The 22,880-nt window shown below is 37.6% G+C and overlaps 4 protein-coding genes across 4 annotated transcripts in view; 1 reads left to right on the plus strand and 3 right to left on the minus strand.

Annotated features, from left to right (window-relative positions):
* Nucleotides 1-9,503, minus strand: part of psmd1 (proteasome 26S subunit, non-ATPase 1) — a 29,586-nt gene extending 20,083 nt beyond the window's left edge. The window contains exons 1-16 of the mRNA XM_057326002.1: nucleotides 9,334-9,503; nucleotides 8,868-8,911; nucleotides 8,714-8,787; nucleotides 8,465-8,634; nucleotides 8,176-8,384; nucleotides 7,369-7,512; nucleotides 7,061-7,287; nucleotides 5,536-5,596; nucleotides 5,311-5,439; nucleotides 5,117-5,205; nucleotides 4,948-5,026; nucleotides 4,651-4,824; nucleotides 4,454-4,565; nucleotides 4,147-4,343; nucleotides 3,759-3,854; nucleotides 8-72 (exon numbers count right to left, since the gene is read on the minus strand). Of these exons, the coding sequence (XP_057181985.1) occupies nucleotides 8-72; nucleotides 3,759-3,854; nucleotides 4,147-4,343; nucleotides 4,454-4,565; nucleotides 4,651-4,824; nucleotides 4,948-5,026; nucleotides 5,117-5,205; nucleotides 5,311-5,439; nucleotides 5,536-5,596; nucleotides 7,061-7,287; nucleotides 7,369-7,512; nucleotides 8,176-8,384; nucleotides 8,465-8,634; nucleotides 8,714-8,787; nucleotides 8,868-8,911; nucleotides 9,334-9,349 (1,886 nt within the window). The 5' untranslated portion in view covers nucleotides 9,350-9,503. The remainder of the gene's footprint in view (nucleotides 1-7; nucleotides 73-3,758; nucleotides 3,855-4,146; nucleotides 4,344-4,453; nucleotides 4,566-4,650; nucleotides 4,825-4,947; nucleotides 5,027-5,116; nucleotides 5,206-5,310; nucleotides 5,440-5,535; nucleotides 5,597-7,060; nucleotides 7,288-7,368; nucleotides 7,513-8,175; nucleotides 8,385-8,464; nucleotides 8,635-8,713; nucleotides 8,788-8,867; nucleotides 8,912-9,333) is intronic.
* A 1,596-nt stretch (nucleotides 9,504-11,099) lies between these two features.
* LOC130548934 (uncharacterized) lies at nucleotides 11,100-13,070 on the minus strand. The gene is made up of 3 exons (XM_057326011.1): nucleotides 12,203-13,070; nucleotides 11,765-11,875; nucleotides 11,100-11,688 (listed from the first exon to the last, which is right to left on the minus strand). Exons 1-3 carry the CDS (start codon nucleotides 12,903-12,905, stop codon nucleotides 11,630-11,632), a joined length of 873 nt encoding a protein of 290 aa, XP_057181994.1. The 5' UTR covers nucleotides 12,906-13,070; the 3' UTR covers nucleotides 11,100-11,629.
* Nucleotides 13,071-15,781: 2,711 nt separating this feature from the next.
* LOC130548933 (uncharacterized) lies at nucleotides 15,782-18,269 on the plus strand. Its single transcript, XM_057326010.1, has 7 exons — nucleotides 15,782-16,131; nucleotides 16,237-16,907; nucleotides 16,978-17,023; nucleotides 17,132-17,223; nucleotides 17,585-17,694; nucleotides 17,792-18,071; nucleotides 18,155-18,269. The coding sequence occupies exons 1-5, from the start codon at nucleotides 16,093-16,095 to the stop codon at nucleotides 17,640-17,642; spliced, it is 906 nt and encodes a 301-aa protein (XP_057181993.1). The 5' UTR covers nucleotides 15,782-16,092; the 3' UTR covers nucleotides 17,643-17,694; nucleotides 17,792-18,071; nucleotides 18,155-18,269.
* LOC130549219 (uncharacterized) lies at nucleotides 18,146-21,390 on the minus strand. Its single transcript, XM_057326439.1, has 10 exons — nucleotides 21,269-21,390; nucleotides 20,603-20,841; nucleotides 20,225-20,432; nucleotides 20,061-20,136; nucleotides 19,808-19,969; nucleotides 19,599-19,717; nucleotides 19,252-19,399; nucleotides 19,038-19,164; nucleotides 18,809-18,957; nucleotides 18,146-18,256 (listed from the first exon to the last, which is right to left on the minus strand). Exons 4-10 carry the CDS (start codon nucleotides 20,115-20,117, stop codon nucleotides 18,146-18,148), a joined length of 873 nt encoding a protein of 290 aa, XP_057182422.1. The 5' UTR covers nucleotides 20,118-20,136; nucleotides 20,225-20,432; nucleotides 20,603-20,841; nucleotides 21,269-21,390.
* Between the last annotated feature and the right edge of the window lie 1,490 nt (nucleotides 21,391-22,880).

Consider the following 22,880-nt stretch of genomic DNA (forward strand, 5'->3'; position numbering starts at 1 on the left):
ACAATACCTGAACATGATGAAACCAATGGACTCGACAGCGGCTCTCCGGACATCATCGTTCACGTCACTCACCTGACAATAAGAGGGATAAAGATTGTTAAGAGGACAGAGGTTTAACAAGAACATTTCAAGCCTTAGCCTTTTATTTAAGGTTAAGTTTTTTTGTGACATAAGATTGTAAACTTCATATTGAAGATATCAGTATGCATAAAATTATAAGTTAATTAACTCTGATATTTATTTAACCAGTTTAACTCATACAAGCTAACTGCCAAGAAAATAACAGAATTACCATAGCTGTAAGGATCAGCATTGTGTAAATTAATCTTCAAAAAAGTTTATCCTTAGTGTCTAAATTTGGCCCAAGCAAGTTTCGTTTCGTTTTCACAGAAAGGTATAAATTATCATGCAAACATATTAGTTTTCTAAAAGTTACAGTTCAAACAAAACGGAAGGGATTTATTTGAATTAATTTCAAGTTTGACAGCTTTTAGGGTTTCTCTTTTTCCTGTGTATATAAATGTCGCCCCCTGCTGGAAAAGCACAATTAACTTCGTTTTATTTAACACCATTTGTTACATTTACATACTGAAATTTAAATCACCATGACCTTACTATCAAACAACTGATGTGAGATGCAATAATCTAAATAAATTAGATTTTTAAATGAACTATCAAAAACTATTTGGAATTTTCTATAATGTCTGCTGTAATGGTAATGCTATGTAATTACCAACTCAAAAATTATATTTGAATCAATTTATTATTTCCATTTATAATTTATACATTCTTATGAATCAAGAAAGAATGATTATATTTACCTATATAAAAAAGTTTGAATGTACTATAAAAACTAGATTGTAAAAACTACTAGATGTCCCAATTTAAAGTAATCATATCGCGCTAACACATGTTTTTATGTGTCTTTGGTGTGTTAAAAGTTGCCCATGCATGTATTAGACACGTAAAATTGCAAAAAATAAAGTGTCAGAACAAAAGATGCATTCAGTCTAAAAGCGAATGCTCACCCAGACCTGCCTGAAACGTCTCGTGTAACCACACCCCCACAAATCTACGTCAATTTGTGGTATGACTTGACTAAAACCGCCCAAATGTATACTTAAGTAAGGTGGGCGGACCTGTCAGTACAATTACTTTGGGACCTGACGTTCTAAATATAGTAAGAGGCGTTACATTTCCGTCACACGTAGGGCTGGGCGATATGGCAAAAAAGTAAACTCGATAGTTTTTTTCTATATTGATCGATAACGATATTTATTTCGATATATATTTAATTAAAATAATGTATTTAAATAGATGATTTTAAATACAGTTTTTTAATTAAATATATATCGAAATAAATATCGTTATCGATCAATATAGAAAAAAACAAAAACAAAACAATTTATTTTTATTAACAAAAGTTAACCTTTAACCAGTTAAAATTAAATTAAATTAATGTTGCAAAACAGAGGATATTAGGCCATGAACAACATGTACCAGTTCATTCAGTCTCATTTTGACTCAATTGACGCGTAAGTAAAGGGAGTGTTCATTCAGTACATTCAACCAATGAAAGGGCTCCGTTACTGCGTACATACGAACGCTATTGGCTCAGCACCTGCGCACATACATAACGCTGCAATAATGTCTTGCTCGAGTAGTGGGATTCATTCAATGCATTCAGTGAACCTTAGTCTTTCAAAAAGACATCTCACATAAACTGTAGTACATTTCTTTAATCATGCAAGCATCTTACATACAAGGTTCAATATTTGAATGTGCACACAAACTCACTTCATTACATCTCTAATCTGTACAGGGCAGCGATCGCTGGTTTGTTTCATATGCACCAGCTCATGTTAGCAGATATGTTAACGATGGATATAAAAACGTTTGTGCTTGAGTTTCGAAGTAACTCGCTTGCAATTGCGCCTCAAGTTTGTTTTGTTTAACCGGCGATTGCGGAAAAAAAATAAGACACTTGATAAACCGCGTGATGACAACTCGAGGTTAGTTTCACCTTTGTTTCCGCTTTCCTGTAATGTTTTCCTCCTCAAGTTGAGTTTTCTTTGCCAAGTGCAGTATGAAATGGACTTTGTATTTTGACGCGCATGATAAAAGCTGCACGCTGACTGACTGTTGTTGCGTTTATTTCTGTGTTCTGTTAGACTGTAAGATTAATCCATATCGAGTCAAAATGCCAATAGCTTATCATCGTTTTTGAAATACATTCTATCGCGATTCGATATGATATCGTTTATCGGCACAGCCCTAGTCACACGCTTGCAATATTCGACCAATCACTACGCACCGGTTAACCAATCATAGCACACCTCGCTTTTCAGACCGATCCGCGTTTCAGAGAGGCAGGGCAAAGAGGAGATACAAACATGCACGGTATGTGGAAAATACAGCGTTTACGTGCACAAAATAAACGGATATCTATCAAAAATAAGCTTAAAAAGAAAACCGCATTTACATGGAACTTTGAGACTTGCCGGGTTTCTCACGTGCAGTGACGTCATCGTTAATAGTCCGTTTTGTAATTAAAAATGCAGCGGGAAAACGGTCAGAAGCTATATTTGTGTATCTCCTCTCATGTCCGCAGTACCTGCATTATCGTCGCTGTCGGGCGGAATCCTCCTATCTCCAAAACCATTATTTTTCAGGAAATTAAAAAAACTGCATATTTTTTGAGTTATTAAACATTGTTTCGTTAAAGTTGGTATTATACCTTATATTGCTATCATATACTGTTGTGTACCAACATTAACACAACATTTCCCCAAAACCATGTTTAATCGGAGATACAAGGTTTGTGACTTGGGAGCAGGGGGATACGAGATTACGCTGTCATTGATAAGAATGGTACGGACACAGACGTCACTGTTGCCAGCAGTGTTCATCAAAGTCTACGGTCGCGTTGAGCCTTTTGACAAGAGACGAGGCTTTAAAAGCTAATGATTGTGGTTGCATACATCTTCCTAAACTCTATTTTAAACATTAGAGCTATGAGTCATGCAATACCAAAATAAAACGTTAAACAGGCTGTCTAATATAGGCGGAAATTAATCTGCACGCAAATAAAGTCGGCAGTCGCGTTGAGCCTCTTGACAAGAGAAAAGGCTTCAATAGTTAACCAAAGCTAATGACTGTGGTTACATACATCTTCCTAAACTCTATTTTAAAGGTTTAAGAACTATAAGTGATGTAATACAAAAAACGATGAGCTGACTAGGCTGTCTAATAGGCAGAAAATTGGCCGAATCTGCTCACAAACTTACCTTCGTGGCTCACGGGCTTCCTTCTGCACTGAAGCTACAGCTATCAATTTTTAACAAAACAGACCTACTCAAATGTATCTAACCTCACTATTTTCACTCGTTATTGTCTAAAAAACTTTCAATCAGGAGACGTAATGCCGAGAAGCTAAACAGACTATCGATGACAACGTCACTGCACACGAGAAACCCGGCAAGTCTCAAGCTTCCATGTAAACGCGGTTTTCTGCGTAGCCGGTTTATTACTGTGCATGTAAACACGTGAAAACAGGTTTCTTTTTAAGCTGATTTTTGATAGATATCCATTTATTTTGTGCATGTAAACGCACTAATTGAGAATTAGTTATAAACCCTTTTATTCCTAATAAAAAATAAATCCAATAAAGAAGTTTAAAGCCAAACTACCATAAACCAAGTCCATAATAATGAAAGCAATCACTGTTATATAATTTCTGTTGATAATATTTGACTCACAGCCACATGAAGCAGGCGTCTAATGGCTTTGTTGTTTCCAGAACCGCAATACGCCATTGCCACTGTGTACATTCCTGACCGGCGCAAGATGGGGTCCTGCAGAGACAGTGAGACAAAACAGAACCTTAGTGTACCGTCTGTCTGTACAGACAACCAGAGATGAGTGAAGCAAACAGTTAACATTTTTCACAACGCCTTTTTCCCTTTTATTCCATGCAAATAAACAACAAACAATTGTGCTAGATAGAGATTAAACTAGGATGGCAATACAGTGGTTTGGAACATGTTACAATTCTGACTTTCTCTGCGATGTTAAAACAGGTGCGCTGTACCCCAAAAAAACCCCAACAGATGCCATGCAAATTCGATTACATGGACAAGTGCTCACCTTATCTCTGCAGAGACTCTCAATAAGTGTATCAGCCTCCTCCATCCTGCCGTACATCACCATAGCAATGCCGACAGCCAGACCACGCAAGATCTTCTCATGCTGGGTCTCCTGAGCGTAGCCCACCATGTCTTCAATGGCCTGGGCTGATTTTGAGCCCAACATGACCAGTCCCAAAGCGAGACCAGCCGCCTCTCCTGTGACATCATCACATATTAATGTAAGCCTAATTTTGTCCATTTACTAAAGAAAAGCATAGGGAAACGATAAAACCAATCTCAAAGATGTTTCAAAGAGCATCACATGCCTGTTACTGCATCATCTTGATAGAGGTTTGATTTGAGCAGATCATAGACATCCTGGCGGGCAGTGCCGAGAGCAGCCAGCCCGAGACCTAGAGCTCCACCATGACGGACAATCTGCGAGCAAAATACAGAAAACATTACACCTGATTTTTGAAGTTTCCCATCACATTTATTTAAATGTAATCTACACGGGACCTACATCATTACTGGCATTCTTTAGCTGGCTTAGAAGATAGTCAATAATTTCCCCTCCGTGATTAGCATGAATCAGTCCAAGGGCGTACAGCCCACCACCCTCCTGATAGGCCGAACCGGGTGAGGTGTCTTTTGGCAGGTAGGTCGCCATTAACTGTAGTGCTTCTTTTTCATGACCCTGGACACAAAAGCAAGTAGACTTAACCGTGAGACACTAAAGTGTTTCCTATCTTTAAAAAGTGCCATATATATATATGCACATGATTCTGTTATTGTAACACAGAAGCAAAATGATGTTTACCTTGTGAATGACCCCAAGACTAGCTGTCGCTGTGAATTTGGCCCAGTTGGTTGCTCTTGCTAGCCATTCCAAATTCTCTCTGGAAAATAAAAAGATGCCGATTATCATCACAGTTTTCTTAAGAACAGCGGTAATCTGTTTGTACCGGCCAGCTAATCGCGAGTGTTACCTGAGAAACTGGTCACTTGTCGTTCCCGTGTGCATGAATGAGTTTGCTATGACTGTCGCCGTGTGGCACACTGAATTTCGCACTGCATCCTAAAACGAACAAAAATAAAGAAAATAAACCAAAATGCCACTTTTCGTTTCTGAAGCACAGCATCTAAAATTCAACAATTTGGCTGCATGGCTCTGGTTTCCTACCTTTGTATTTTTAAGAATCATTAGGTCTGTGTTGTTATTTCGAATGAGGAACTGAAGATGGAGCTCAATGGCCATTTCGCCACTTAGTATTTTGATCATTTTGGAGTTCTGGTCTTTTGGCTCATCCTTCTAATAAAAAAAACACACGAGCACACTTAAACTTCAAATGCATTTTAACAGATGCTTGTTGTTTGAGGATTTGAACAACTAACGGAGAATAACTACCGGATCGGTGGTCTTTCCAGCAGGTGAGCTTCCGGCTTTCTCTTCTGTCTCCATGGCATCACTGAAACAAAACCATTATCTGTCTTGAAACCTTTTAGTTTTTGTACACAGTAGTTTGTTACAAAAATCATGATTAAGGCCGGGTTTATTAACATCTTTTTGAAGCTAATGTGATAACCTACTCGAGGCTGTAGATTACAGTTATTTATCATGGAAAAACAAAGACAAAGCAACAAGAAACTTGTTTTTTAAATGTCAGAATGCAAAACATCTTAATGATCTCCGAAATGATAATTAATCATTAATGAAATTTCATTCATCAAAAATATTTTTTTCTTTTGATTTTGGGGTTTCTTCAGGGCAAAACAGTGAAAATGTCAACCATACCATGAAAAAATGTTTTTACCAAGGGTTTTTACTATGCTAACAGCACAGATATCAACATTTGGTTGTTCAAATACCCATATGAGGTCTCTCTTCAAGATTTTAACATTTTCAACTTGAGAAAAGAAAGATTTTTCGTAGTCAGGAAAGTGCCATTTTCAGGATTGTCACATCCAACGGTACATATTCCTCATAAATGGACACATGAAAATTAAAATTAAGTAACTATTTTACGTTTTATATTTTATATTTCAGGTTCATGCATTTTAATTTACAGAAATCCTACAAAATTTGTCGACTCCCAAAAACCGTTTTTATAACGCATGTTTATTTGCCTTTTTAAAATAGAAAATTTGCTCATAGACTGACATTTTTCTGATGTTTAGTAAAATATAAACAAGATGGTTCAATATATTGGCAACAAATACATTCTCTGAGCATTTTTATGTCACCTCCATAATGCTGGCAGCAAAAATTTATGTCAGCAAGTTTTGGTACATCAAAGTGCATTATATAATTTAATGAAATACAGTAGGCTATGCCATCCTGTAATGTCCAAAATATTTGAAAGTCCTTGTGAACAGGAAGTTGCGATTGTTTTTACTTCCGTATTTTGACACATTTCCGAGTGAAATGGAATTCCTAATGAGAAAAATAGTGGGCGTGGCTTTCGTCTTTCTCTGCGATTTGATTGGATGTATAAAAATAGCCGTTGCATTTTGAAATGGAACTGGCAGCAGACAGACAGTTGATGGGGAGGAGTTAACGGATGCTCCGCCCAAGCCGTCTAACATGCATCATTTAAGATGGATAGTCATTACAGGAAGGAAGTGCATTTTCAGATTTTAACTAAAGATGATGAGGGCATACACATTTTAAAAAGAGAATGACCAACATTTATAAACTATTTTCAATAAATGCTGCATATTTCATGAAAAAATAGGCATTGTCCTTTTTAATTTCACTGGGACTTTAAAGGTTTATTCTGGCAACCACAACTACCACTTTTCTTCCATACAAAAAATGAATTTATCAGTGAATGCATATATTTTTAGTTTAAAATTGTGGGAACTGAAAACTCTATTAGTGGCTTTGCAATTCAACATACACAAATACCACTGACATGCTCTTTGCCTCTCACCTGTCTTTCTCTTGGGTGGGCACGGTGCCCGTGTTGGTGGAGCCCGGTACTGCGGGGATGGGCGTGCCGACAGTCCGCAGGTTCTGAATAACTGAGGATAGGAACTGCTGGCTGGCACTCTCATAAAGGTCAAAACAAATCTGATAAGCCATCAGAAGGTTGTCCTCCTTTACCAGCTTCTCCAGGATATCACTTACTGCTTGAGGGTCATGCAGGAAAATCAGACACTATGAAAAGAGAACAAAAATTTAACACGAGAACCTTCAAACACAGCAGTTCAAACTAGACGATGGTTCAGGAAAGATCACCTGGCAAACGTTAATGAAGTCCGGCTTTTCCAAGTTCATGTACAGCTTGACGAGAACTCTGAGAACGTCATTTCGGAACTTCTTGTTCTGCATGAGGGACATGCAGATCTTCAGGCTGTACGCTAGCAAACCACCAATGTCCTTCTGTGAAAAACACAAAGAGGCATTAAAAACAGATGAAACTGTTGAATGAGAATCGAAATAGCGCAACAAACACATTTCCTATCTAAACATTTAAAGGAGTCATATGACACGGCTAAAACGAATTATTGTTTGTTTTAGACGTAATGCAATGTGTATTCACGATTTAAGGTTCAAAAAAGCTGTATTTTCCACATACCGTGCTTGTTTGTATCGCCTCTTTGCCCCACCTCTCTGAAACACGCGGATTTTTAACTAAGCTCATGGCTCTGAAAAGTGAGGTGTGCTATGATTGGCCAGTTAACCAGTGCGTAGTGATTCGTCGAATACTGCAAGCGTGTGAAGGAAATGTAACGACTCTAACCACATTTGGAACATCAGGTTCCAAAGCAATTGTGCTGACAGTACTGATTTGCGTATACATTTGGGCAGTCTTAGTCAACTCATACCATGAACTGTCGTAGATTTGTGGGGGTGTGGTTACACGAGGCGTTTCAGGCAGGTCTGGGTGAGCATTCGCTTTTAGATAGAATGCATCTTTTGTTTCCGACACTTTCATTTTTGCAATTTTATGTGTCTATTACATGCATGGGCAACTTATAACACACCAAAGACACAGAAAAACAAGTGTTCATGCCATATGACCCCTTTAATGAAGTGACATACTGATTCCAGGATTGTTTTCTCAAAGATGTCCAAGCGTCTGGTCTCCAGCGCGATGCCAATGGCTTGCTTGTACTTATGATCTCCTAAGCATCGCTGGAACATCTTGTTGACGATTCCTTCCAAACGAGGATCAACGCTTTTCTTCTCCTCATCCTCTGGCAGCTCTGCGTTCTCCACGCGTAGTTTGGTGTAATGATCAATACACTTGGCTGGCAAAAATTTTTTTATAAATTAGGTTGACATCCAAACGTTTGGGTTTCAGTTCATTCAGATGAAGATCGTCACCTACCGATGATTGTCTCTACATATTCTGAATCATCGTTGACGTTGAAGAGATCTCCGGCACCCAGCGCGTAGTTCAAAGACTCATCAAAAGCGCCAAGGTGGTAAAACACTTTGGAAGCCACTAGTGCGGCAAACTCTCTGCTACGAAAAGTCTCGTCCTCATACAGGACCTCGCTGTCAGAAACAACACACGATGTTAGAAGAAATAAACTCTTAATAGATGAAAGCTGTGTCAAAATGCTGTGTTACTTACATTTTGTCAACTGACTCGGAAATCTCAGCCCAAAAGTCATTAACAATGGAGTTTAGTTTGTGAAGAGCAAACTCCTTCAAAAGAATAAAAGATTGTCAATAACGTGTCAACACAATAAGCAACATAATACCATTTATAGAAACAAGGGGTGTACCTTGAGCTGTGGCTCATCTTCATCCAGGAGGGATATTATACCAGCTACAATAACACCAAAGACACCATCAGTACATTGTGTTTAAAAGCAATAACACATTTAATGTTACATAATGCATATCTTTCAGCGGTTTCCCCGTATCTTTAGCCATCATTCTGTCTGATCTGATCACTCATATCCATATAACGTTAGGTTATATTGCTGAAGTGTTATATAAAGACGTTAACAAGCAACCAATACTTTAGCACAGTCAGTAACAGGAAACGAAATTAATATAACATACACATCATAATTTAAGTACTACATTAACAAAAAGTACGACAATAAAATACATATTAACATCTCTTAAATGCACACGTACGAAGAAAAATACACAAACAAACAAACGAAAATGGTTAACGTTAGCTGTTAGCTGTGACTCAGCTAAATCAAACTCTCTCGCGCTCATTCATTCACATCGACTAACCGGCTGAAGTGATCATGGTTGAGTCTGTCTGACAGCAGATCTCCTGCAGTAATATAAATTCAAATATCCCAAGTTAAATAACGTCTCTTTTATCCTAAATAAAAAACGACTAAAGAGCTCGAGCGATCAACCGCTATAATGCATCAGCTCACAGTCGTCTGACAATGAGCGCTGCTGCAGACGCCCTGAACAATGCCTGAACATTATAACAATCTAACACTGCTGGCTACATAAATGGATTCATTATAAAAAATAACAAAACAGAATTAAACTATTGTATAACAATTTTATGGACAACGTGACCTAGTTTTTAAATAATATATTTGATTTAAAATTATTATCAGGAAGGCATTGAAGTGGTCAGCCTTTGGTTGATCTTCTGTGCTGATCGGTGAGGAGTGTATGAAGCAATGGTTGCTTATGCCGCTTAGTGGCGCAAGATGAAAACAATTTTTTAATCTTTCAGAATGAGGTATAGTACTGTAGTTCACTTTGATGAACAAAAAAGAAATAGGTTTCTAACTCACTAGATTATGAGCCTGTAAAGCTTCAAATCTTTTAAACCAGTGTTAACCAGGGCCCGTATTCACAAAACATTTTATCTTAACACTAAGAGCTCTCCTAAACAGCAGTAAAAGTTTTTAGTTAAGAGTTTACACTTAAAAGCTATTCACAATGCTTCTGAGAGCAACTTTTACTAAGGAACAGAAACAAATGTTAAGCAAAGAAAAAGGGCGGGGTTGACCTCGTTGCTATGGATGATGTCAGCAAGTTTACTGACTATGACCACAGTGATTGGCTGATAGAGGATGGGTCTGTGTCAGTCATTTAATCATAGAAATATTATAATATGAGGTCTCATGCTGACATATTTAAATTAAGATCTTAAAACAAAAATGTAGTCATATTCAAATAAAATGTTTTAATATTTATTGCCGTATTCAAATTAAGATAATAAAATATACACTAAATTACTGTTGTGAAGAGTTCATTTACAAGAACAAATAACATTTTTTTTTCAAAATTCAAGTTTTTATTGTGCATTTCAATAAATATCAATTAAATTGTTTGTTTTTTATTGTTTTTTTATTACGTAACAATAACTTTAAAAAATACAGCTAACAAATACAACAAAACACAACAAACAACATGATTTTTGAATTATTTTAAAAAAGGAGTTATCTTGTGCAAATAAACTATGTTCATATAAAGTAAATGTTCAGCTAATTGTAAGCATTTTGCCTGTCTTATTAACAGTTAGCAGATATTAGTAGTCTTTATGGTTGAGCTCATTGTCATGAAATCTTTCTCAAATGTTTAAGTTTCAAGGTAGACTGCCGGTGTTAAAGCCATTTTAGGATTGTTGTGAGTTGGTCTTAGTGACTTAGGAGTCCTCTTCACTACTCCTAAAGTCTCACAGTTTTAGTTGCTAGTTTTAGCGCTGAAACGCTTTGTGAAATACTCTTAGCACAAAAAACTAGGAGTCCTAAAATTAGGACAGACACGCCCATTATTTTAAAGAGTTTCTCCTAAATCAGCAAGTTAGGAGCTACTTTTAGCCTTAAGATGTTTTGTGAATACGGGCCCAGGAGACTGCGGCCTCAAGATCATTTAAAATACAAAAAGTGCATTAAATAAGCTACAATTAAAATTTAAGATTTTTATTATATTATTGTATATGCCCATAAACAGAAAGCTCACTAGATTTTTAAACTAGAACCACAAAATAGTTTAACAATATATTACAGTAATATACTTCGTTTATATTCGTTTTAGTAAGACAAGCAGTATTTGCAAATTTCTGTTTTATTGCATCTGTGGAAGAAAGACACACAGTGTACCCTCAAATATGTAACAATTAATTACACAAACAAGGAATATCAAGGTATTTATGTATTCCTATACATTAGTCAAAAAAAATTTAAGCAGAGAATGACTGAGATAAGTAAACATCAATTTTTGCTAATTGAACCATTTGGTGCAACAAACTGCATCGTTTATTATAAAAAGCTATCTCTATTTTACAGTCACAGTGTCAAGCATTTCTCACATTTGATTTTTACTTCTAACAAACACTACGTTATATTATTAGTGACTAGATATTCTTCTGCAACATCAATCAAACATCATGAATAACACTGTAGTAGCCTTCTGTTGTCCTCGCTTCTGATTTGCCTGAATCCTTAATAGTGAGTTGTAGTGCAAGAGTACAGTATATCACCCGTGTCGAACACAGGCAAACAGTTTTGGGCTTTTTTCTCAGCCAAATTTGTCTATTTGCAAAGCCAGCTTGGCATCAGCGTGGCATCGCCCTCATCTGCAATGGAATTCCTTCTTCAGTTGTCTGCGGATTGGCTGCAAAGGAGAGTTTACAGATAAATCATTAGTGGAACAACTAATTTATAATCACAAAACATAATTATTATCATACCTTGCTGCCTACTGGAAGGGATGTCAGCCTGTCCTCTGTTGCTCTTTTTGAATATTCCTGGTAAACATGTCATTGCCCAGAATAAACTTTCTTTACTGACAGGGCTGCTATCTGCAACATAAAGGCCCATTGAAAAGAGGCTCATTAAAAGCATTACTTTTGCCCTGCGCCCCATGCATGATAATTCTGTAATTAAGAGTTGAACCCTACATATGCAATGCAAAAAAAAACAGATGAGTAAACAAAACCAAGAATTCACTACTACATTCTTTGCAATGCAATGCATAACTGTAGTGTGGATTTTGGGGTGTCATTTTATGTGTATGCAGTTTTAGGTTTATAAATGCCCGAAATGCTAACCAGGCAGGCAGGTCTCTACACAATGACGTCTAAAATATTATCCATGTAATAAACAATAACACTTAGAAAATCTCAGACCTCCAGACAGCGAAGACTTGACTGCTTTACAGGCGTTTCTCTTGATCTCTTGCAGCACTTCCGGGTCCTTGGTGACGTAACGGCCGGTCCATATGGCCTCTTGGGGGCGATTGATAAACACTGATCGCAGTAATCGATCTAGTAAATCCACCGATTCAGGGCTCTGTGGTCGATTACAGTCTGTGAGAATGAGTCCCAGCAGAGCCGGACAGTGCGCGTTCCTCTTTACTCGGGCTCTCACGTCCTTTAGGATCTCACGTAAACACACATTATTAGCTTTATTACACACATAATCATGTCCGAAGATGAATATTATCACGGAGCATTTGATAGATCTCTGCTTTCCGCTGACATTTCTGCTGGAGGTCACGGTTTTACTCTTGAGCGCTTCTACTTTGTCGCTCTTGGTGCAGCGACGAGCAGGAATCGATGAATGGTTTGATGGTTCTGGTTGTGATTGATCAGGACTGATCGGGTCAGCCTCTTCCCTGGAGAGAGTTGTGTGGATTTTGATTTCGCCATTGCCGCTGCCAATACAATCGGTAGTTTCTTCATGCAGGTTTTCATCGAACATATCAGCGATAAAGTCTTGTAACAAGCCAGCGTCTCCATCGGCTTCGCACACCGAACTGATTAAACAAATGTTACTTTTTCCACCGATCTGTTTTAGGATTTGCTGGAAATCGTCACTCTCTGAAGCCATTACCCGCGCAATTTATTTAAGCGGAGTAGTCGTGTATGTCTTCGGAATAAGATAACGATTAATACGACTTTTAAAGTTACAGAAGTTATTTGGAAAACTTACTTGAGACCATGTAGGCAAAGAAGTTCTCGCTGAGAAGGTGGAAGCAAAGAGTCTTTTCCGATTGGACGAGCGCATATGTGGGCGGGGTTTATTTACACTGGTCGCTGTGAAGGTTGAAGTTGAAAGGCTTCACTGATTGGCCAAGCGCATGTGTGGGCGTTAGTATGTTCAGAAGATTGACAGCTCGCCGTGACCGCTGGTTTATCTAATTTTCAATATTTTTATTTCATCAAACACATATAAAAATGTGAAATGAACATTTATGCAGTTATTCTGTGATATAGTTTTGTAAGAATCCCTGTCGTGCATGAATTATTTTATTATTTTTTAAACATTGTTCATCATATTACGGCTTGTCACTAGTGACTGTAGAGGATGATGATGCACTAGTGTCCTGTATAGTGGTTGATGTGCAACTATGCCATCAACCCCCATCAATACACAAGAAATGCGTTTTTGAACAGATGTCCCCTAGTTAACTCAGTGTGTGAAAGGGTTAATGATAAACCCAAATACTGGGTAAACAGTGTGCTTGACCTTTAAACAGTCCGACTCCAGAGATGTCCTGCATAAGTTTACACTAAATCACTGTTACCAAGTATAGTAAAATCACTGTAATTGTTGTCCTGGTTTTTGTCCTTACAATAGCAATTATAATCCATTATTTTATGTTCTTGTGAAATGTCATCAGTACTCTTGTCAAAAAAATCTTTAAAATAAGAAAATTGTACAGGATTATAATTAGAAATTTCTAACATATTTCAGAACCATTATAGGATATACTGTATATTCCTTATCTTTTAAGATTGTTTTAGGATAATATGGGATTTTATACAGTAGGACAGGACATACATATTTTTTATTGATTTCAGATTAAATGAAAAGATAGAAATGAGGTTCACTAACTTTTGTGCTTGCCTGGCCGGGGGGGCTGCTTTAGAATTTTAAAGTTTTACTTAATTAATATTGCATATAGGAATTTATTATCTGTTATATTTGACCTGTGCTTCTCTCTCCTTTATCCTAAATGTGTGCTCTCACTGAGCGTGTGTGTGTGTGCGTACTTGTCTGTGTACGTACGTGTGTGTGTGTGTGTTGTGTGTGTGTGTGTGTGTGTGCGTGTGTGCGCATCCGTGTGTGTGTGTGTCTCTGTGTGTTGGTGCGTGTGCGTGTTGTGTGTGTGGAGTGTTTTGTGTGTGGGTGTGTCTGTCTTCTGTGTTTTCAACCTTTTCTTGTTTTTGCAGGTACAACTTTGATTGTTTTGCTTGTAGTCAATGTGTCTCATGTACAGCTGCTTTGTAACAATGAAAATTGTAAAAGCGCTATATAAATAAAGTTGAGTTGAGAGTTGAGTATGAGCTGAATGTGTATGTGCAGTTTTGAATGTCAAATGGAAAGCTGTAGATGTCCAGGTTACAGGAGCTGATCACATGGAAAGGAAGCCCATCTTCTGCTTTTCCCGTGTTGTAGTATCTGGATTTGTTCTACAACAGAAACATGGGAACGTCACACAACATTTGTACTTTCAATAACCTTCAAAGGTTACACAACACAATCTAATGCCATTTTTTTACTATTGTACATTTTAGCGGATCAGTGGCTAATTCATATCAATGTTATTCTTACTGCATGTTTTTTGCTCAATATGCTTTTTGCCCCACATATATTAATATAAATATAATTTATAATGCACTGTATGCAACTTTAGCCATTTCCATAAGCACCAATCCTAATGCTACAGCATATAGGGGAGGTTTCCCGAACAGGGCTTAAAGTGAGTTCACCCAAAAATAAAAATTCTGTCATCATTTACTCACCCTCTTGTCATTTTAAACCTGTATGACTTTCTTCCGCAGAACAGAAAGGAAGATGTTTTGAAGAATGTTGTTAACTGGCCCTTTCAACTGGTGTTGAAAATGGTCCCTTACCTGGGGGGTACCCTTACCTTAACTTTTTTACTTCCCTCGAACTCGCCAAGGCACTACAGGCCAAGAAAACCAGCCTCGTTGGCACAGTGAATAAAAGCAGACGAGAGCTCCCCCCATGCGTCAAGGAGCAAAGGGCGCTGTTCTCCACAAAAGTGATGAAAAGTGACAATGCAATGCTTACAGTTTATCAATGCAAAAAAAAGAAAAATGTCTGCATACTCAGCACTGTCTACAAAGCTGTTGCCATCACAAGTGGCCAAAAGGCTAAACCAGAGACAGTCACATACTACAATAAAACCAAGGTCGGAGTAGATGTGCTAGATCAAATGACCAGAAAATATTCAGTGAGAGCACCGACACGTAGATGGCCTGTGGCTGTGTTTTATAATCAGAGATGGGAAGTAACGAAGTACAAATACTTCGTACTTAAGTAGATTTTTCTGGTATCAGTACTTTACTCCACTATTTATTTTTCTGACGACTTTTTACTTTCACTTCTTACATTTTTACGCAAATACCTGTACTTTCTACTTCTTACATTTTCAAACTAGGCTCGTTACTTTAGTTTCTGTATTTGATGCACAGTGATTTTTCAACCTAATGATAGGTCTACCTAAAAGCCGAAGCGCTGTGTGAGGTGGCCACTAGCCAATCAAATGTAAGAAGGCGGGAGTTACTGTTTACAGAGCAAAGCGGTGACCAATCAAATCAAAGAAGACGGAGTAACTGTTTTCAGATCTCGAGCGTGATATTCTGCATCATGTGTATGAAATAAAATCACTGTCAAAAATAAACGCACGTAACTGAAAGAATTTGTGTGTAATATTATTTCACTCGTGCGTAATTTAAAAAAGTGTATGTAATTCAGCTTTTTGTGAGACTTGAATTCCAAAATCGTCGGCCATGACAATTTACAAGTACGACATTTTGGTTTGTTTGTTAGAGTACAACTTCAGATTCTACGACTATGACATTTTACAGACACAACCACAACTCTTTCACATGCACGAAGTGCAAATTACGAACACGAAGCGCTGTGCGCGAAGAGACTGTCAAAAATACGTCATCAAGGTCACAGGCATTACTATTAGAGGGAAGATTGATCGATTCCATCCACGTAGTGCGCATGCGCCCCCGCTTAAACCACTAGCGCCAAAATGACAGCTCAACAGCCAAGCGCTCACTCATCGTCTCAGGTAAGTTTTTCTTTTAATTCGGACATGATTAACAGTTACTTATTACTAGTAACAGAGAGGATTTTTGCTGAGTAAGTTAATATTAATGAGTTATTTGATTTACAGGGACAGTTGATGACGCACTTGCTAGAACGCCTCAGGTCACGAATTAGTGCAGTTTTAGATGGCCATCAGCTGGACTTAGACTATTTTCAGTATGTTGTCAATCAAGAAGTGTTTATTTTATCATCAGCCTCCACTATTTGTGATGTGCCAAATTATATTTTGGATACCCTCATGGATCTACAACGAAAAATCCATTCAGCTCTTTCCCAAGAGATGGTCCCAGTTCTTACGAGGGAATGTAGTGGTGGACGAGGTCGACCTAAGTTTATTGTTTCCGAGGAAATGCTGTCCCGGCTCATTGAGATGTCTTTACCAGTTTCTTGTATTGCAAACATTTTAGGAGTGAGCCAGTCAACGCTCTTCCGCCGAATGCGTGACTTGGGTTTATCTGTAAAAACTACGTATAGCACCATGTCTGACAATGAATTGGATAATGCCATTTTGTCCATCAAAAGAAGACTACCAAATGCTGGATATAGGATGGTAAAAGGTTGCCTGCAAGCAGACGGACATAGAGTTCAATGGAACCGTATAAAAAAATCCATGCACAGAGTGGATGCCCCTGGAATTTTGGAAAGGATGACACAGCTGGGGTGCATTGTTAGAAGGTCATATTTTGTGCAAAGTCCATTGTCCTTAGTCCATATTGACACGAATCACAAGCTCATAAGGTATTGTCAGCCTATATAATTTTATGTACCAAAAGTGCAATATTATTTTAAACATGGTTTTACTTTCAAGGTACAGCATCATCATATTCGGTGGTATAGATGGGTTCTCACGAAAGGTGAACACGTTTATTTCCAATCCAGTGGGATGCATGTAGATAGATAAACAAGATATAAATATCTATCTATGTTTGAATGTATTGAATATAATCCTTTTTTTTGCATAGATCATGTACTTGGAACCAGCAACAAACAACCGTTCAAACACTGCCCTATCATTCTTTCTGCAGTCTGTGCAAAAGCATGGCTGGCCTTCAAGGTAAGAGAAAATAGTTTTCCTGCTCCTCACTTCCTTGTTTAGTTAAACGTGTAATTCTATTTTCTTAACATAATGGGGTGGATTCCCGGAAAGGGTTTAAGGCTAGTCTCAGATTAACTTGATTGTTAGAGGTGTCTTGTTTGAAAACTACTCGCACTGACATATTTTAAGATATGTCAGTGTGATTGATTTGTCTCAAGATGTACACCAGTTATGTTTTTTGTAAAGTATGTTTTTGAAAACAACTTAAATATTCTAATTTAACTAAAGTCTAGTCCTGGTTTAAAATAATCTCTGTCCGGGAAACCACTCTAAGGCAGTCATGCAGATTTAACTTCTCTCTCCATCCCTCCATTTTAAGGTCCGGGCTGATGAAGGTGTGGAAAATTTGGCAATTGCAGAAACCATGTTTCATGTGAAAGGGACTGGAAGAGGAAGCTTCATTTCTGGGAAAAGCGTACATAACCAAAGGTAATATTAAATGCATATTTATTGTAAATTTTAATGAGTTAGGATGTCACACTATCTGTTTAATTTATTGTTAACTGGAACATTTTGTATTCTCTAGAATCGAACGCCTGTGGCGAGATGTCTGGGTCAGTGTAACTCAGCTGTATTACGAAATACTTCACAGCCTTGAGGAAGATGGCTTGTTGGACTTGTCAGATTCCCTTCATGTGTTCTGTGCACATTATGTGTTCCTCCCACGTCTGGAGCGTGACCTCCACACTTTTTCTGAAGGCTGGGACAATCATCCATTACAGTCTGAAAGTGGGCTCACCCCTAACCAGCTGTGGATAATGGGACACATGCACAACTCATCTGGTGACGATGAAGAGAATTCGCAGGTTTGTTTTTTTCTCTGCATCATGCAAAAACACAATTTGACAATATAACTCAAGCATAAAGTATTTTTTTTATTTCATTTAAGAATTTGCAACTGTTTGGAACAGACTGGGAGACATTCGATTGTGTGACAGATGATGATGTTGGAGTTCAAGTTCCAGAAATTGAGTGCCCACTCACTCCTGCTCTGATGGAAACAGTAAAATCCACGTTTAATCCTCTTGCAACATCTGACTGTTATGGCAGAGATATTTATATATCTTTGGTTCAATATTTTGAAAGTCTTTAAATACACAAACAGCTGTGTGAGATCATTTTAAATGTTCATTTAACAAACATTGTGTACATGTTAACAACTGTGACTGTAATGAATGGAAGTCATTTGTAAATTGAACATTCTAAAAATGAATTGAATTTGAATTGTTTTATTAACATGAAGATACTACTGTCAAATGCTGCTTTTGTGCCAATAAACATTTTACAAATTGAATTTGTAAATGAAATGTCACAATACTCAATATTTTGTATCGATTCATTAACATGAAAAATCTCTTGTCACATACTGTCTAAGAAACATTGACTCAAAGAGAAGCTGAACATTGATTTCAACATCAAAGACATTTTAAACATTATCAAATGACTCGCCATATTTTATAGCCATTCCCATAACGCTTTTAAACTCATTCAGTGTTTTCAGGTGAGCTGTGGGAAATGTAATTGTGCAAGTACATGCGCTTACAGTTGGAAAACACATAGTATGAAGTGTGTCACAGTCGTGATTGAATTGAACAGTGATGTTGAAGTCCTTCTGGTCGCTGGGAAGAATAGGCTTATGTCTCTGGCCAGTCATCCATTGCATAACTTTACCAGCAGTCATTTGTTCACCTTCTTAAAAAAAGAGAAAAAATTTGTGGAATGAAAACAAGACTAACAGAACTAAGTATTTTGTGCTATTATAATATACATACCACAATCTTCAATTTCCTGTAGGAAGTCCTGGAGAAAGTTCATTACATTGATTTCTTTGCTGTATTTCACGGAACCTTTCTCACTGAAGACGGGGTGGGAATTTTCCAGAATGAAGGCTGCATCCACCTTAAATAAGAGATTGTGTTAGCATTTCTGCATGTCACACTTAACATGCCCCTTTATAGAAATACCCTAAGAACAAAAATGGCTTACCCGGTCATCTTTTTCCCCTGGTACAAACAGTGGTAGACATAGGTCTGGATGCATTCCCATGACCTTCTGGAGATCATAGAGCTGTAGGCCTTTTCGAAGCTGCTCTAGCATTGGAACAACTCTCATAGTGGAATGTAGAACAATGGCCCTAGAAGGAATATTTGTGGTTGTCAATTAAAAAATAACTCCATTAATTTAGTAGAAAACTAACTAAAAATAAATGTATGATTGAATTTAACTCCATTTTGATGTACTATCCATGTGATAAACTTTTTCATACGAATACATAGTTGAAGTTAAAGGTACACCGTTTCTGTACTTTTTAGAGAATATAAAGTATAGTGCACCTGATGATGTTGCTTTTCATGTCAACAGACACCTTTCCAGTGTATCCACAGCCTACAATCTCATCAGTAAGCTCACTCATGTCATCTGTTGAGTGACATGAGTTAACCTGAATACAGAACTAGAATACAGTGTTATTGGCATCCCTTATTTACTTTTAGAGAGCTAAACATTACTATACATAACTTGCATATTTCTGGTAATAATTCACCTTGTCAATAAGCAGTGAAAATTCCAAATCTGTGACATCACTGGTAGACACCCGTATACTGTCATGATCTCCAGAGCAAAGATATTGGAAGCACCACTCGCGCAAAAACACAGGTGGTGGTCCACCTTGTGCCAGACTGACTGCCATGATTTCTCCTGCAATCTATGGGTGAGTAAATGACAGAATTTTCATTTTAGGGTTAAGTATCCCTTTAAGAGGAAGAGAGAAAAAAAATCAAAACAATCTTACACACCAGAGCACTTGTGCAGTAACCATCCTCCACAGATATTTGCCAGTTTTGGATAGGCATTAACAAGCACCTCTGACAGCTTAATTATCAAAGGCAGAGTAAAACAGAGTAAGGAAATGCACCAATACACCAATTAAAAAAAAGAAAAATAACATTATCCATCCTACCTCTGAATGAGTGATGTTTTCTGTTATAGTTAATGATCTTCTCCCAAGTCCTGCAAGTGTAAGTTCTAGTTCTGACTCTCCTTTGGGTGTTCTTTCATATTGTTGGTCAAGTAGGAAAAAAACCATTAACAAGCTTTTCTCTGGGCGTTTATATGGTCCAAAACGTTTTTTACCCCTTACTTCCTTTCGGAAAAATCCCGGGAATGACCTAAAAATATTTTTTAATCAGTTTAGAACATTTTAAACCAAAGAACACACAAACACACACACTTTTACTGTGCAAACTGTATTCTTCCAGTACAAACTGTATTCTATCAGTATGTTAAACACATAGACAAAAACAGTTTTTTAAAACAACAATTACAGTCAATCTCACACCTAGCCATTTCTTGCTGTACTGAGTGCCCATGATGGCAGTTTGACTTGGACCTTCTTTCTTGTTGTGATGACTGTCCACTGAAACTTGACTGGTCCCCCTCTTTCTGTTGTCCAACACCAAGCTCTGCTGAATTAGGCCTGCCCTGTCTGAGTGGCCTCACGTTCCCTGGCGAACTTAAGGTGTCGGTCAACATCGACACTAGATTCTGTGCTGTGCTTAAGATGTCACCTAATGGTGCCTGATGAACAATTAAATTTGATTTTAACACTTAAATGAAGTGAACACTTGTATTATATGAATTACAGTGCATGTACACAAAGCTGTTAGTAGGTCAACACTTAAAATTGGTAATTATTTTATGCATTTCATCTCGCTATAGGCTGCAGTGAAGACCTCCTAAACCAGTGTTAATCAGTTAGCTCGCGAGAGCAACTTTCCTACCCTAATAAAACGTGATTAAGCTTGTTTGTGTGTGTTTTATTAGGGTCGGGGGCTAAACTTGGCACGAAAGGGTTATCTCTCGCGCCAATAGTGAGTAACACTGTCCTTAACCGTTGTATTTGAGCAGCTATACACGTAACCGAATCTGTCTCTATAATATCACTCCTCTCTGTTACTAGTAATAAGTAACTGTTAATCATGTCCGAATTAAAAGAAAAACTTACCTGAGGCGATGAGTGAGCGCTTGGCTGTTGAGCTGTCATTTTGGCGCTAGTGGTTTAAGCGGGGGCGCATGCGCACTACGTGGATGGAATCGATCAATCTTCCCTCTGATAGTAATGCTGTCGTAAAACGTCGGCGATAACAGGAAGTGACGTCAGTTTCGCGCATGCGCGGAACAAATCGTGTTTCCGGGACGGATCGCGTAGCCACAATGCCTGTGATCTTGATGACGTATTTTTGACAGTCTCTTCGCGCACAGCGCTTCGTGTTCGTAATTCGCACTTCGTGCATGTGAAAGAGTTGTGGTTGTGTCTGTAAAATGTCATAGTCGTAGAATCTGAAGTTGTACTCTAACAAACAAACCAAAATGTCGTACTTGTAAATTGTCTTGGCCGACGATTTTGGAATTCAAGTCTCACAAAAAGCTGAATTACATACACTTTTTTAAATTACGCACGAGTAAAATAATATTACACACAAATTCTTTCAGTTACGTACGTTTATTTTTGACAGTGATTTTATTTCATACATGTGGTGACTCGTGAATGGTAGGGTTTTTTTTAGCGCGAAAGGACTAGATTTAAAATATGTAATTTAGCTATTTAAGCGGCAGCAATGTCAAAGTAGCCTAAATATAAATTGCAGAGTAGTAAGTGGGAGGATGACTCAAATCTCACAACGTGAATTACACATGTGGTGAGAGACGACTCGAAGATTCTTTGTAAATATAACTAATTGAAATTCTGTCCAGCATCAGCAAATCTTTTCAACTTTACAGACTTTAGTCTGGCATACTCGTCCTTGACAGCTACTGGATTTAAAACAGTTTTGCTAAATTTTGCATGTTCTACAAACATATACTTCATGAAAGATGTACTGTAGTTCTGTCAGAAGTTAAGGCAGCTCGTTAAGGTAAGCGCATTATTGTTGTTCATTAGTATGTATTAATTGCATATTTTTTGCTATCGTGGTGTGTGTTAAGTTCATGAACGAGTGAAAAATACCTGCTCATTGCGTTGCTTTCGATGAACTAATTATAGTGGGCACTTTTGCACAAAAATGCACTAATTTCCTGATTGCCATTTGAAGTGGTTTCTGGACATATCCTATTAGTCTTATTTTCTAATTTTCTTAATGCATTTGCCTTGTTTGATCTATTTTCCTGATTTTTATTATATTTTTTCATCGTGTCATAATTATAAGGAAATAAAAAATGATCCTTATCAATGTTGATTGACATTGCAATAAAATACTATCACATTATTTTGGCAGTTAAAATTTTGGGCTAGTTTTTTACTGTTGGAGTGAGTAGGTTTTAGTGAGCCTTTGGGCTGGAAATCGTCCACCTAATCTAGTGTTAAATTTCTGGTTCCTATGAACACTAAATTTCTTTCTGTGTTTTGGATCACCAGTAAAATCAAATCATAAATAGGTTGAATGTTGTGAGAGAATTCTTCTGCAGATCTGGGAGCACAAAAACAAGACACAGAGAGGCATCAAGCTTTTGAACTCATTTATTTTAGAAACTACAAGTCTTTATATATGGTGCCAAAAGACATCTGGCAGGTTTCATATGTCCAGGGATTCACAGAATGACCAAATAAGGTATAGCAG

The sequence above is a fragment of the Triplophysa rosa genome, linkage group LG25, assembly GCF_024868665.1.
Source record: "Triplophysa rosa linkage group LG25, Trosa_1v2, whole genome shotgun sequence".
Taxonomy (NCBI): domain Eukaryota; kingdom Metazoa; phylum Chordata; class Actinopteri; order Cypriniformes; family Nemacheilidae; genus Triplophysa; species Triplophysa rosa.

Excerpts from the sequence above, each read along its gene's own strand:
- LOC130549219 (XM_057326439.1), bottom strand. The coding sequence starts at position 20,117 with ATGCCTATCCAAAACTGGCAAATATCTGTGGAGGATGGTTACTGCACA. Across the intron at positions 19,165-19,251 it reads CAGGGGAAAAAGATGACCGG|GTGGATGCAGCCTTCATTCT; the intron begins GTAAGCCATTTT and ends CTCTTATTTAAG. Across the intron at positions 18,958-19,037 it reads ACAGGAAATTGAAGATTGTG|AAGGTGAACAAATGACTGCT; the intron begins GTATGTATATTA and ends TCTTTTTTTAAG.
- LOC130548934 (XM_057326011.1), bottom strand. The coding sequence starts at position 12,905 with ATGGCTTCAGAGAGTGACGATTTCCAGCAAATCCTAAAACAGATCGGT. Across the intron at positions 11,876-12,202 it reads CAAGTCTTCGCTGTCTGGAG|ATAGCAGCCCTGTCAGTAAA; the intron begins GTCTGAGATTTT and ends TTTATGTTGCAG. Across the intron at positions 11,689-11,764 it reads CCCTTCCAGTAGGCAGCAAG|CCAATCCGCAGACAACTGAA; the intron begins GTATGATAATAA and ends TCTCCTTTGCAG.
- LOC130548933 (XM_057326010.1), top strand. The coding sequence starts at position 16,093 with ATGACAGCTCAACAGCCAAGCGCTCACTCATCGTCTCAG. Across the intron at positions 16,908-16,977 it reads ACGAATCACAAGCTCATAAG|GTACAGCATCATCATATTCG; the intron begins GTATTGTCAGCC and ends TTTACTTTCAAG. Across the intron at positions 17,024-17,131 it reads TAGATGGGTTCTCACGAAAG|ATCATGTACTTGGAACCAGC; the intron begins GTGAACACGTTT and ends TTTTTTGCATAG.